General features: G+C 31.0%; 2 protein-coding genes across 3 annotated transcripts in view; one reads left to right on the top strand and one right to left on the bottom strand.

Moving 5' to 3' along the window:
- The first annotated feature begins 871 nt into the window (after window positions 1-871).
- Window positions 872-8,846, top strand: ARF6 (auxin response factor 6). 2 transcript variants are annotated; one of them, XM_004488055.4, is made up of 14 exons: window positions 872-1,172; window positions 1,284-1,848; window positions 2,793-2,905; window positions 2,987-3,082; window positions 3,802-3,858; window positions 3,982-4,137; window positions 4,226-4,310; window positions 4,407-4,497; window positions 4,584-4,748; window positions 4,844-5,039; window positions 5,377-5,515; window positions 5,710-7,559; window positions 7,948-8,138; window positions 8,242-8,846. In XM_004488055.4, the coding sequence occupies exons 2-14, from the start codon at window positions 1,806-1,808 to the stop codon at window positions 8,420-8,422; spliced, it is 3,363 nt and encodes a 1,120-aa protein (XP_004488112.1). In that variant the 5' UTR covers window positions 872-1,172; window positions 1,284-1,805; the 3' UTR covers window positions 8,423-8,846. The 2 variants fall into 2 exon arrangements, with proteins under 2 accessions (XP_004488112.1, XP_004488113.1); XM_004488056.3 differs by lacking the exons at window positions 872-1,172; window positions 1,284-1,848; window positions 2,793-2,905 and having other exon boundaries at window positions 3,003-3,082; window positions 3,802-3,862.
- A 4,828-nt stretch (window positions 8,847-13,674) lies between these two features.
- Window positions 13,675-15,587, bottom strand: part of LOC101498320 (20 kDa chaperonin, chloroplastic-like) — a 3,313-nt gene continuing 1,400 nt past the window's right edge. Inside the window, exons 4-6 of the mRNA XM_004488054.4 lie at window positions 15,385-15,540; window positions 14,680-14,757; window positions 13,675-14,099 (exon numbers count right to left, since the gene is read on the bottom strand). Coding sequence (XP_004488111.1) covers window positions 13,926-14,099; window positions 14,680-14,757; window positions 15,385-15,540 — 408 coding nt within the window. The 3' untranslated portion in view covers window positions 13,675-13,925. The remainder of the gene's footprint in view (window positions 14,100-14,679; window positions 14,758-15,384; window positions 15,541-15,587) is intronic.

The following is a 15,587-nucleotide window of genomic DNA, read 5'->3' as shown; positions in this document are numbered from 1 at the left end:
ATCACTATTTGTTTTGTTTAGTTCAAATCGATCTTACAGTGATATATTATATATAAACTTTATTAGGATTGTAGAGGACTTATTTTACAATTCCATTATAAAATAACACCAATAAATTTCAAACAAGATCATTATGCATTATATTCTATATGTAAAATAAATGGTTAGTAAAATAAGAAAATTAAAGTTGATATTTTATCTATCAATAATTATATACGTTAATTGCTAAATATTAAATATCAATATAATTAAGATATCTTTATATTTGATTAATCTTTTATTTAAACAAATATATAATACTAATCATTGAAATATTTATTAATAATTAATATTATTTATTTTAATGAAGTACTAACAACGTTTACTTCAATACTTTTTTCAATATTCTTTATTTTATTTTATTAGTTGAAAACCACATAAATCTTAATAAATTCTACATATAATATTGAGATCTATATAAATTTCACTTAATAAAATAATATTACAGTATTTATATGCAATTAGTTAATGAAATTATGGGGAATGGAACATAAACATAATCATGTGCAGTTATTATTGATATAAGAAAAGCACCACCAAATGTAAATTTAGTGAAAGTAAAGTAGGTTTGGGTCCAAAACTCAAATAAAAGAAATAATATAATTTAAAACAAAATCATCTAATAGTATAATTAAATCATGTCCATTTAATCAAGTGATTAACCTTAAATGATTAATAAAATTCAGTTAACAACATAAAAAAAACTATATTAATCTTATTTAAATTGGAACTATATAATAAAAAATTAATAATAATACCCTACATCTTTAATGAGTTCTTTTAAACCATGCCTGTCTGTGATTGATTGCTTCACTTCATCTTATATATAATTTTCATGTCGGCTTGTTCACATAAAGCAAAAGAAATATAAAAAGATAAAAATAAAAAATAAAAAATAAAAAAGTTGTCTTCCTTTTGTTCAGTCTCTCTCTGATTTCCCGGCGACAATTCAGTTTCCTCAGCTTTGGTCCTTGAGACATCATCCTGCTCCTACCTTAATCCTCACAAAAACTGTTCTAAGTTCCCCATTTTCTACTTTTTTCTTCCCATTTTTGGTTGGTTACTTCTCTTTGTGGTTTTTGTCTTAATGGGGTTGTTTTATTGATGTTTCTGCTCAATATGGTTCCTTCAAGGTGATTCCTTTTGTCTTGTTTTTATCTGGGGTTTTTCTTTTGTTTTTCTTTTCTTTTTTGAATTTTGATTTTTTTTTTTGAAGTAATTGTTGAAATGTTTGTGTTTCACAGATTTTGGCTACTTGGGCACCCTCAACTTCACTTGTTTTAGTTGCAAAGTTTTGATTTTTGGGCATTTATTTGAGTTTTTGATTCTTACACCAAAAGAAGGATTTTTTTTTCTTCATATGTTATGACTTGAAGTTTTGTGTGGAAGATTCAGCATTCAAACTTGAGCTGTGAGCAATTGAAGATTGCTGAAAGTGGTTGCTTTTTTATGTTGAGTTTCTCCTAGTTCTTGAATTTGGAGTTGAACAAAAAAAATGAAGCAGTGGCATTTTCTGGGGTGAAAAAGGTGAACTTTTTTTTGTTGTTGATGATTCTGCTATGTTATTGAATAGCTTTGTGGTAGGAATCAAAGGGTGTTTTTTATTCTTCATCTACTCGTGTGGAAGTGGTGCTGCTATTTTTGGAGGATTGTGTTGTTATTGTGGAATGAATACTTGAGGAACAAGGTTAAATCTTGTTGCTAGGAAAAAGAGAAATAGTTGAACTTGTTTTGAAGGGTCATCATCTAATTTTTAGGTCATAATAATGAAGGCTCCTTCTAATGGTTACTTGCCTAATTCTGGTGAAGGTGTGTTTTCTTCATTTTCTTCTCTCTCTCTCTATTGCTCTTGTTAGTGTTTTCCTGTTTCATCCAAATCTTAACATTAATACTTCTTGGTGATTTTGAGAATAATTGTTTTCAAGGAAAATGGTTATGCTTCTATCTTGTTGAATTGATTTTATTAGCATTATAGATCAGATTAATATGAGTAAGATGACATTCTTCTATATCATGATAAAGGAAAGTGTTTATGCATCTGAGTTAGTAGTTACTGATCTTTTGGTTATTTTTCTTTGTGTTACCATCTTTAATTTGTTGCATCTTTTCCCTCATCTTTTTGTCACCTTTTATTCTTTCCTGACTTCAGAAATTTTGTAGTTTTAAAGGTCAAACCCAAAATGTGCTTTGTATAAATGTTTTAACAGATTTATGAGATTGTAGGAAATCTGCTCTTCTTTGTTAAGTTTTTTATTAAGTATGGAAATCAAAGGCAAGAAGAAAGACATATTGGAACTCTGCCTCAAATTTAAAACTTAATTTAATTATCTCCTTGCCGTGTCACAAATGTTTGACTTAATTTTTCTATTTATAATCAAGGTCAGAAGAATGATGAGAGCAATATGCAAGATCAATTCCTTTGTTTTTGGCATTAAAATGTACTTTTCAGCAATTGTAAATGTATTTTTGCATGATAGTCTTTTTCTACAAAATGCTTGAAGAAACTTCTCTCCTTGTATACTTTATTGTCCTATCCTAAAAATCCTAAAAGCCGAAACTGTCACCCTTACAAAATTTTATTTGCAAGTGTCACCTTCATTTCAAACAACCTCCAAATTAATGCATGATAAGAAAAGTTGTGTTTATTTGAGCCTTTAACCATAGACAGGCATAACAAATTAAAGAGTTGAATTTTACAGTTTAGAATATGTATCTTTCTATACCATTTAACTTGATTTTTGTACCTTTTACAGGCGAAAGGAAGACCATCAATACTGAGTTATGGCATGCTTGTGCCGGACCATTGGTCTCTATGCCTCCTGTTGGAAGTCTTGTTGTTTACTTTCCTCAAGGACACAGTGAACAAGTATGTTTCGAATGCTATAGTGTTTCTTTGTCTCGGTTTCTAAATGATTTTTTTTTTCTTTCTAACTACAATAACTTTTAGGTTGCAGCATCCATGCAAAAGGAGGCGGATTTCATACCAAGTTACCCTAACCTTCCATCCAAGTTGATTTGCATGCTTCACAATGTTGCCCTGCATGTAGGTTCACTTTTCTCGTGGACATGGCTGTTCTACAATAATAATTCTTTGTAAAGAAGATTTCTAAAAGTTTCATAACAAAGATTTCTTCCGACCATATTTTTATCTTGACTAGTTGTGGGATGAACTAGTATATTAGGGCTGTGTTTTTTCATGAAAAAAGGTTGATGTTTTTGAATGACATATATCGCATTGCAAATTATGTCAGTTGTCTTCTAAATCTTGGGTTGTTGAATTGAATACTTTATGCTAGATGCTTTTTGTTTTCTCATTTTCCTTTTTTGGTGTCTATCAATGGCCACCTCACCAAGATAGTAGGTATAGACCAACTTTGATGATATAAAGGTCCTGTTTGCATAAATAACTACATTACAATCATATGGCATAAGCACTAATCATAGAAATGTTTACATATAAGTTAGTTCTGTAACAAAAGATGAAATAATGTGAAGTTATTTGCATATAAATTATAAGCTGTTTTCATAAGCGATCCTGAAGAGCTTATGACAATAAGCTAAAATAGTGTATGTACATGTCATAAGCTGTTTTCATAAGCTCTCTCAAATAGTCTCGCAAGTGTATATGACAGTAGATAAACTCAAATAAGTACATGAGTATTATTTTCTCAAGCATGTGATATGATTATCCTTTTGTTTTTCTCAAGTGGCCCCTATATTTCATAGTGCATATATTCATATTGTTTTCTATTTTTGGATCAGGCCGACCCTGAAACTGACGAGGTCTATGCACAAATGACCCTCCAACCTGTAAATAAAGTAGGTCAGCCGTTCAATCTGATAATCTATCAATGCGTATTTCCCACCATTCACTTAACATCCCTCGAACCGAATCAATAATTTATAACTTAACAAAGATTGTTGGATTTACCTCTCCTACAGTATGACAAGGAAGCAATGCTGGCTTCAGACATGGGTCTCAAACAAAACCAACAACCTACTGAATTCTTTTGCAAAACTCTGACAGCTAGTGACACTAGCACTCACGGGGGATTTTCAGTGCCTCGTAGAGCTGCCGAGAAAATATTCCCACCTCTGGTGTGTATACAACATTTTCATTTACTATATAGCAAGGATTGAAAGTTTCATGTGATATTTCTATGCTGACCCGAAGTGTGTTGGATAGGACTTTTCAATGCAACCGCCAGCTCAGGAAATAGTTGCCAAAGATTTGCATGACGCCACATGGACGTTTAGACATATTTATCGCGGTATTGCGAATTTTACCTATTGAAATTTAAATTTTCCTTCATTCTTTAATATATTATCGTTTTGATTATATAAAATTGAATTGACATTGGTCACAGGACAACCAAAGAGGCATCTATTGACTACTGGTTGGAGCGTCTTTGTTAGTACAAAGAGACTCTTTGCTGGAGATTCGGTTCTTTTTATCAGGTAAGAAATATTTTCTGGTGAAACATCAGAAATAAGTTTCAGTTTTTCACATTGTTGATAAAACTCTATTTTTGTTGTTATTTTAGAGATGAAAAGCAGCAACTTCTTTTAGGAATAAAGAGATCTAGTCGACAGCAACCAGCACTATCTTCGTCAGTAATATCCAGTGACAGCATGCATATTGGAATTCTTGCTGCCGCGGCTCATGCTGCTTCGAATAACAGTCCATTTACTATATTTTATAATCCGAGGTACTATTTGGCATGTATTGAAAATAAGAACATGGAATGAAATTCATAGTTTTTTGTGACGGCCTCTTACAGACAAATATCGGTCATTTTAACAGGACCAGCCCCTGTGAATTTGTGATTCCTTTGGCCAAGTATAATAAAGCACTGTACACTCATGTTTCGCTTGGAATGAGATTCAGAATGATGTTTGAGACTGAGGAGTCTGGAGTACGCAGATATATGGGCACAATCACTGGTATCAGTGACTTGGATCCAGTTAGATGGAAAAATTCGCAATGGCGAAATCTTCAGGTATTAACAAGTTGTCAGTTTCATTAAGATAAAGATGCATTATTGTATAACTAGCCATGAAGCCAAAAAAAGTTATGTCTTGTTCTTAAACATATCTGAATTAATAAAAAATTACTTCCAAGTTCTAACACCATTGTTGTTCAGTATCCTGTAATAATCTACATGTCATATAACATTGATACTTCTGATTGAAGGCGTTTTGACTCTTGTATGACACCAACACTTGTGGATACATTTAATCATTTTTCATTTTTTCAAATTATTACTAATGTCTAGTCAATGTTGAACCTCTGTGCTAGCTTCTTGAGGAAGTCATCATGTTTTAAATTTTTGATAGGTTGGATGGGATGAATCAACAGCAGGCGAGCGCCCAAGCAGAGTTTCTATTTGGGAGATTGAACCAGTTGTAACTCCTTTCTATATTTGCCCACCTCCATTTTTTAGGCCGAAGTTCCCGAAGCAACCGGGAATGCCAGGTAGGAAGAGTTCCTCCTTCATTAGTTCAAATTTTGTTCACAAATTTTTAATTGTTTCCATTGATTATCAATTATCTAACCTTACATAAACTCCTTACATTGTTTTCAACTTGTGAGAAACTCATCCAACTCATTTTGATACATCCCTTGAACGATGTTGAGGATTTAATCGATCTTTGCAATTGATTTTGCAGAAGATGAGTCTGAAATAGAAAATGCTTTCAAGAGAGCTATGCCGTGGCTTGGAGATGAACTTGGCATGAAGGATGCATCAAGTTCAATCTTCCCTGGTTTGAGTTTAGTACAATGGATGAGCATGCAACAGAACAATAATCAGTTTTCTTCTCCTCAGTCAGGGCTTTTACCTCCATCAATGCTTTCGTCAAATTCACTGCACGGCAACCTAAACACTGATGATCCATCGAAGATATTGAACTTTCAAGCTCCAAGTCTTCAATTTAACAAACCTAATTTACCAAATCAAGTCAATCAATTGCAACATTCGCCGAACTCATGGTCTCAGCAACAGCAACAGCAACAGAGGCTGCAGTCGTTGTTACAAACGCCGCTAAACCAGCTGCAGCAACAACAGCAGCAGCAGCAGAGGCAACAGCAGCTGCCTGGAATGCAAAACCTTCCGCAGCCACAGCAACAGCCCCAACAGACTCAACAGAATGCGCAGCAGCCTCAACAACAGCAACAGCATCAACAACAACAACAACAGCCGAGTCAAAATGCGAATATGAATAACGGGACAGTTGCTTCTAACCAGATTCCAAATCAGTGTGTACAGCAACCAGTAACCTACTCGCAGCTTCAGCAACAGTTACTCTCGACAAGTATCCCGACCCAACAAAATTTTCAGTCAGTTAGCAAGAGTCCATTGCTGATGACATCGTTACCGCAAGACTCACAATTTCAGCAACAGATGGACCAACAAGCTAGCCTCTTACAGAGGCAGCAGCAGCAACAACAGAATCAGTTGCAACAATCTTCGTTACATTTATTGCAACAAAGCCTATTGCAAAGGGCGCCGCAGCAACCACAAATGAATCAAATTTCACAGCAAAACATCTCAGAACAGCAACAACCACAGATGCAGTTGCTGCAGAAGTTGCAACAACAACAACAGCAGCAGCAGCAACAACAGCAGCAACCGCTTTCCACGTCTTGTGCGCTTTTGCAGTCTCAGCTTATGCAGCAGCAAAATACTCACCAGCAATTGCCGCAGCTGCCTCTGTCGCAGCATCAGCCTCAACAGCTTGGCAACAACGCATTGTCAATGGAGAAGCTTCTGAACAACAATTACTCTTCCCCAGGTCTCATGCATCCACAGCAGCTTCCTGTGAACCATCCGCAGAATACACAAAAATCACCAACTAATACTCGAGCTCCCTCTGCTTTCACCGATGGAGATGCCCCGTCTTGCTCAACTTCTCCGTCTACTAATAACTGTCAAACATCGCCTCCAAACCTCCTGAAAAGAAATCAACCAGACACATTTGGAGGGCCTTCGATAGTCGAAACCACCAATAATCTTATGCAGGAGCATCAAAGCAAGTCTGACACGCAGATCAAACACGAATTGCACAGTGTAAAAGGACCTGACAAGCAAAAGTACAAAGGGGCAATCAATGATCAAATGGAAGCTTCTTCTGGAACATCGTACGGTATTGATCCTGGTAACATCCACCAGAACTTCCCACTTTCCAACTTCTACATGGATGGTGATGTCCACTCACAACCGAGAAATAATTTACCGTTTTGCCCCAATATTGACGGGTTAACACCCGATCCTTTGCTCTCAAGAGGGTATGATTCTCAAAAAGATCTTCAAAACTTGTTGTCTAATTATGGTGGTGCTCCTAGAGACATTGAAATTGAAACTGAGTTGTCCACTGCTGCCATTAGTTCGCAGTCGTTTGGGGTTCCGAACATGTCTTTTAAGCCAGGGTGCTCAAATGATATTGCCATCCCTGATACAGGGGTTTTGAATAATGGCTTATGGTCTAATCAGACTCAACGAATGCGAACATATACTAAGGTTTGTTATTACTCATTGAAATTTTTTTGAGTACATTTTAAGAGGGTGATCATATTTCCATGCTGCATCAGGCTTTGTTTGGATACAATTTAATAAAACACTTGTAGCATAAACGTTTAGCATGTAAGTGCTTATGTATAAGCTATTTATATAGCAAAAGATAAAATAAAGTCAAACTATTTTTATATAAGCTAAAAGTTGTTTTCATATGTTATTCTTGAGATCTTTCGGAAATAAACTGAAAATTGTTTATGGACACATCATATGCTCTCCTATCAATTTCATAAGTGCTTAGACACCATCCTCTAGTGTTTTAGCCTTCACTAGTGTTTTACTATTTCATTTGAATGTTATTGAAATGCCTAATACTTCTTAACATATTTTGAAGGTGCAAAAATGCGGTTCAGTCGGAAGATGCATTGATGTGACCCGTTACAAGGGATATGACGAACTCCGCAATGATTTGGCTCGTATGTTCGGGATTGAAGGGCTGCTAGAAGATCCACTAAGGACTGACTGGAAACTAGTATACGTAGATCACGAAAATGACATCCTTCTTGTTGGCGACGACCCTTGGGAGTAAGTACTTAATTCAGTTCCTTGTTCTTCACATTACAATACTTACTATTTCATCCATTTCGATTTTATCTTGCTAATCTTATGAACTCATAATTCCTTGTAGAGAATTCGTAAACTGTGTTCAAAGCATAAAAATACTATCGTCCGCCGAGGTACAACAAATGAGCTTAGAAGGGGACTTAGGTCATGTTCCAATCTCCAATCAAGCTTGTAGTGGAACAGAAAGTGGCAATGCATGGAGAGCACAGTATGATGATAACTCGGCAGCCTCGTTTAATCGATAAGCGTGTCAAGTATTTGCATTTGTACACTACACATTTAGGGAGATGGAAGTCTAACTTAACCCTTTAAAAATTTCTTCTTGCTTCTTTATGTAACAAATGGAAGTGAGACATATTCATTTGCAAAAGATGCAGTTCATATACATAGCTGTATCCGGTTCCACATCAGCACACTGCTTTTTTAATGGTGAGAGAGAAGTTTTTAGATTCTTAGATGTACCAAGAACAATTCCTTTTACTATAAATGTTACAAATTCTACTTTATAACATGCTTTCTTGTAGTAGCTGATAGTGCTTGATTAGGCTTTATATTACACATTTTTTCCCTCCTTTTTGGAAAGTTTCAGCTGCATTGGTTAGCTGGTGTATAATATGTATGGTTAACAATTGTTCTAAGATAAAGAATGTGTTATTTACACCTTTGTAATTCTTGTGGTTTTTGAAGTTTGATGAGGAAGTTATGCAATTGAGCGATGATTGTGTGCAACAACATTGCATGCTAATTTTAGCTTTTGTGAAATGTGAATTGTGATGTTTCCATGGGCACATGGTGGCAATTATGGAAAGTTCAATGTATTATTAAATGAAGAAAACAAAGTTCATTTTTGCCGCCAACTACTTTCATTAATGGTCTATCCCACTTGTAATTAATCTGACAAAAGTGGGGCAGGTCGGACTATAAAAAAACTTTTTATTTTTTTATTTTAACATTTTACAATTGTTTTTATGTTCATGTTGATAATATTAAAAAGACTTAATTGCAGTTTTGGTCCTTTTATTTTAGCTGAATCGTGAAAGTAGTCTTTCTATTTTGTTTCTCTTCAGTTTTGGTCCGCAAACAGAATTTTGGTTCAAAATTTGATGAAATTTCATTTTTTAAAGCTGTATTACACAATTTATGATCATAAATTTCACGTATACTTGTTTTATATGAAGTTTTAAGGTATGATGTGACTTAAATAAATGCAAAAAAAAATGAAATTTCATCAAGTTTTGGATCAAAATTATGTTTGAGGTACCAAAACTGAAGAGAAATAAAATGGAGGGACTACTTTCGCGATTCAGTTAAAATAGGAGGACCAAAACTGCAATTAAACATATTAAAAAAATATTGATTTTAATATTTTTAATGACAAATATTTGTCTCATGTATGTTTTTTATAATTAATTATACTTAATATATTTTAATCATCATTTTTTCATTTAGAAAATTATTATATTTTAATTATTTTCTTTTTATTTAGAAGATATAAAAACTATTAAATTTAACTAATGATTAACGAAAAATATGTATCTTGCATATAAATTATTTAAGTCGATTGTTTCTTTAGTGATTCATTTTTAATAATAAAAAATATTTAATTAAATTTATCAATAATAATTAAACTTATAATATATAAATTTATGTTATGTAATTTGAGACATAAAATAAAATTTACATATGTAACAAACTATCCATATTTAAATTCACCAACAAAAAAATATAAATAAATTATTAATAGGTTAATAGCAATATTCCAAAGTAAAAAGCTTTATACATTACTTTTTTAGTTTGAATTGGATAAGTTAATGGATTAATCTTTTAGCGTACAATTTAAGCTGAGTATTATAATTTAATATCGCCAATAAACTGAATATTATAATTTAATAACTGAAAATAATTAAATTTGATTATACTAATATTTTAGATTATCAAATCAAATAAACTGGACTAGTTAAAAAAATCAAATAAACTGAAATTTATAATTTAATTAACTGAAAATGATTAAATTGGTTTAAGTTATTTAATTACTTAAATTGCATTAATTGAAAATTGAAAATAAAATAAAATAATTGTGAGTTTGATGAGTTTTCTATTAAATGGATATTTTAGTACTTTAAAAAATAATTAACACTTCTTTATTTTCTTTTTCTTTTACAATAAATAATATATCAAATCTACTCTATTTTTTATATATTTTTTCTATCCATGCTCTTTTTTATCTCTTTCTCTATTTTCATTTTTTTCTCTCAACCAATCACACCTTGCATTTACCCAATAAATAAGTGTTTGTGCGTGAGGCACGCGTACTCTATCATTTATTTTATTTTATTACCTTATATAGAAACGTTTGTAGAACAAGTTATCTCATAAATCTACATTACTTTAATATTTTATGCAAAATAAATACGATTCCACTGTATTCTATATGATATTACATTTATATTCTATTTTTGTATTAAATTTTAACATATAAATAAATATCATATAAAGACGATGATCTCCTAATTTAGTCAAACTTTATACCAACAATAGACACTTTGTGAGTGGTCAAGGATTACCTTTACCAATATATAGCATTACATTCTTGTTGTTACTCCCTCGATTTTATATAACTTTGATGGTTTAAAGCTTCTGGACACATTAAAAATAATTTAATCGATAAATATTCGTATCAAAATATCTTTAATTTTAGACTAAATAATACTCGCAATTCCTTAACTTAATTTCAGTTAACGTTTTAGTCATTTATTTATTTATTTATTTATTTTTTAATTTGGTCATTTATTTTAATTTTTAAGTGACAATTTGATCTTTTATATTTAAAAATGTAAAAATTTGATATTTTATGTTTAAAAATGTCAACAATATTATCATTTGTTTCACAAAAGTTCAAAAAATTCATCAAATATTTTAAATAAAACCCATAAAATTAATTATCATCTTCAATATAATATAAATTTCATCAAATTCATAACTTAAATATTTAAATAAACTTATATTTTCATTCTCTATTTGATGAATTTGATGTTGTTGGAGATGAAAATATAATTTTATTTGAATATTTGAGTTATGCATGTGATGAAATTTGCATTATATTAAAGATGATAATTAATTTTATGGATTTTATTTGAAAATTTTGATGAATTTTTGTAAAAAAAGAATAATATTGTTGACATTTTAAAACATAAAAGATCAAATTGCCCTTAAAATTAAATTAAAAGACCAAATTAAGAAAGAAAAAAAAAGATAAAGAACTAAAACGTTAACTGAAATTAAGTCTTAACTGCTATTTAGCCTTAATTTTATTATTAATCATTTTTATAATTATCATTTTCTAATCCAAAGATCATATATATATATATATATATATATATATATATATTAGAGATTAGTTTATTTCAAAGAGTTACTTCATTTAATAACTCAATATAAATGATGAATTTCATTAATTCAATTGTCAAATCAAATTTTTTTATTGAGTAGATCAACTCTACAAATTTTTATAAAATTTTAAAACTATTTAATGCTTCATTAAATAACTTCAAATGAACATATAATAAACTTTTAAAAAAAATAAATAAATATCGATGACTTCATTACATAGGTATACATTTTAGATTTATATAAAATTTTGTGTGCTTGACCATTAGTATATTATATCAATAATCAATAGTTGAACTAGTGAAATTCGTTACTTATATTAAGTTATTTTGCTGAATAAATTATTTCAGATTTCTTCGAATCAATATATATATATATATATATATATATATATATATATATAGACACACATATATATACTTTAAAGGATAAAATTGAAAAAGAAAGGACAATTCTATCTTTGATTTTTATAATACCCATTAATTTTAAAGCAAATAAAATTCTAAACTATAAAAGATTTGAAGTAGAAAGAATACAATGTGTTGCCCTTAGGAATAGGAATAGGTTAGGCCGCCCCTTAGGGGCCTATGGCCTGACCTATTTAATAAAAAGGTTAGACTCAGACTATTTTTAAAGCCTATTTATTTAAATAGGTCAGGCTCAAGCTTATAAAAAAGCCTATTAGGCCTGACAGGCCGACCTATATATATATTTTATTATTTATTAATATTATTTATTATTATTATTATTATATTAATAATATTATTTCATATTTTAAATTCTATCAATTAGGCAATCATTTAGTGAGCATTCCATATTCGGTAGCAATTCCATATTTGGTAGTCATTCCATATTCGTTCAATTAGTCAATTAGTGGTCGTAATAATGAGTGTGTTTGTTTCAGAAGAAAAAAAAATTATTATTTGACACAAATTATTTTTTAGGGTTTAAAGGATATTTGTTTCATATTTTTTAAAAATTATTTTAAATAGGCTTCTTGGCCAGGCCGGAAAAAAAGCCTATGATAAGCCATAGACCAAACTTAAGCCTAAAAAGTAAATCGTAGGCTAGACTCAGACCTTTCAAAACCTGGCCTGCCCTGACCTATTACCACTCCTAGTTGCCTTATTATGTTCGGTGCCCCTGTTATTTATTATGAGTTTTCTACTTAAATTTATCAAGTAACTTTCAACTAGAAAACACAAGAATTACACCATCAAAAGTTGGGTCTAGAAGAACTTAGACCCCACGACATAATAAATTCAAGTTTGAATTCCCATTAAAAAAATATCCACATTTAATTACAGCATCTTGAATATAATTACTTCAAGTGGCCATTGATATTGAAGCCACTCTTTTTTTAGTCAACTATATTGAAGCCACTTTATTTGAGAATTGCTTGTGCTTTCAAATTACTTGCAAGCTTGAAAGCCGAAAAACACATCTTATTCAAAAATATGAAACTTTTTAAAATACCAATAAATACAACATCCCTTTCTAACTAAATTTTTTTTTTAATTGAGTTTAATAATCATATATTATTGGTGTAAAATTAATATATTAGGGGTAGACAAAGTTCAGTTCTGAACTAGAACCGTTTGAAAATTGAATCAAATTTGTTTTCAGTTTAAAAAAACTGAACCGAATTGAACTGTTTTATAAACTAGTAAATTGATTTAACTTAGTTTTTTTGTTTATATAGATCAAATTTTATATAATTATTTCTAAAAAAACAAATTCAATTTAAGTTATTTAAAATAAAAACTGGTTCGATTCAGTTTTTTGAACTGAAAACCAATTCGGTTTGATTTTTATAAATTTAAAACCGATACGGTTCAATTTTAATTTAAAAAAATCAATTCGAAAACAGTTCGATTCAGTTCTACAATTTAATTCAGTTTTTGATTATTTTGAACACCCTTAGTTTACCATGTACATTTTTTTTTCTCTTTTTAATTTTTTTTTTCTTTCTATATTGATTCCTCCCACGGTACATACCTCGATATCTTATCGTACCTAAAGCTGTACAACCACATCTTTTTTCATTATTTACCTTTTAACAAAATATATAGCTAGCATCTTATGTTTAGTAAATTCTCACTAAATTACATTGCATTTTTAAAGTACCTATTTATTTCTCAAATATTGCTCAAAGGAATACAAGTTCTTATCTAATAACTGACAAAAAGTGAATTAAACTATAAACTGATACATGAATTCAAACCCACTAACACAACATTCAGACACTTGAAAAACCAGAACCTATTAGGCATCATTAGGTGATCAAAACAAGGTGAAAGTTGGTAACAATGTAGTGGCTTCTCTGTGGGTGGAATACGTGTTCATCTTACAATTTTATTCCTAAGAGAGTACAGCAATGACATCTGAACTTCTCAAGGTGATGTACTCAAAACCATCTTTGCCCTTGAAGTCGTTACCGGCGTATTTGGAGTACAAAACTGTGTTTCCAGGAGTAACAGACAAAGGTTTTATATTGCCTTCTTCATCCAGAGTCCCGGGACCAACTGCTACCACCTGTAGGATCCAAGTATTACAAAAATGTTTTTCAGACAATGCGTCATTGATCGAAAAATATTCATGGGAAATAGGACAGTGTCAATTCTCAATTAAATTATGCTGAACATATTATTGTGGCCAAACAAGTAATTTCTTAATGAGTGATATTATGAAAAACTCTAGTCTCACATTGACTAAGAGCCTGTTTGGATTGACTAATTTGAACTTATTAATTGGACTAAGTACTTCCGAGATTGTCTGGAAAAGTGTATAGAAACAGCTTCTAACATACCTATAAGCTATTTTCAACTTATTTCTATAAGCTCTACAGGATAACTTATGAAAAAAACTTATATCTTATATAAAAACAGTTCAACTTAATTGTATCTTTTGTTATAGAAATAAATTATACATAAGCACTTATATGTTAAACGCTTAATTAAACTGTTTATCCAAATAAATTCTATAAATATAAGGTCTAAATATACCTTATATAGTTAGGTTTTATGGGATTATGTTAGACTCGAAACCTAAGCAGTGGATGTTGGCTAAACTATACGGTTTTTTCAAACAAAAAAGACAAAACATGGGAGCTTACTGTTCCAAATGAAGGTTTCTCCTTGGTTGCCTCTGTAAGAAACAAACCGCCTGAAGTTTTTTCTTCGGCTTTTTCAATCTGCAGTATATATTTAACCAATCAGTCGCTACATCAAAGTTATCACAAGCATCTAAATATATGAGAGACCCCACAGTGCCTTTGAATTCTACTCCTGTATGAGAAATAAGGCCCTCCTTATTCTGTGAAAACAGTGTTTTCATTTTCTTAAATGTGTGCCCATTTTATTTTGATGAGACATTCTTGAAGATAAATATTCTTATGGAGAGAAGATGAAATGCTAATTAATGAAAACTCATTTTCAGAAATAATGAAAACAATTTTGACATTTTCATTGTTTCTACAAATTTAGACATTTTTTAACACAAATTTTAGGAAATGAAAATAGGAAATGTTTTTACAAAGTAAATGGACTCTAAAATTGCACAAAATATGACACATGGGTACAGGCTACATACTCCTTGAAGATTAGACTATTTAAAAATACAATTTAAAGGATTTAACTCCATAATTTGTTATGCATGTATATGTAACATCAACTATTGATTTTGTTGTTATCACTTATTTCACTCTCTCATTTGAGATGTTCACTTCATAGAAACCGGATCATGATTAAAAAAATGATCCAACACCATTTTGCACTTTGGAGCCAACAATGAAATAAGCAAATAACTAAAGAGGAAGTACCTTTATCAGGACTCTATCGTTCAAGGGTTTAAGATCCTTTATATCATCAGTTTCAAGGATACCAACAATGTCATCATCCTTCACAATAAGATGCTTTTCGCCATTGAAATCCACCTCAGTACCTGCATACTTCGAATACACAACTTGTGCACCCGGCTGTACAAACAAAATGCAACACATTCACATTAGTTTAAACTTGAGAG

This window comes from Cicer arietinum, chromosome 1 (assembly GCF_000331145.2).
Source record: "Cicer arietinum cultivar CDC Frontier isolate Library 1 chromosome 1, Cicar.CDCFrontier_v2.0, whole genome shotgun sequence".
Classification (NCBI taxonomy): Eukaryota; Viridiplantae; Streptophyta; class Magnoliopsida; order Fabales; family Fabaceae; genus Cicer; species Cicer arietinum.
This window is presented reverse-complemented; position numbering and strand designations above follow the sequence as displayed.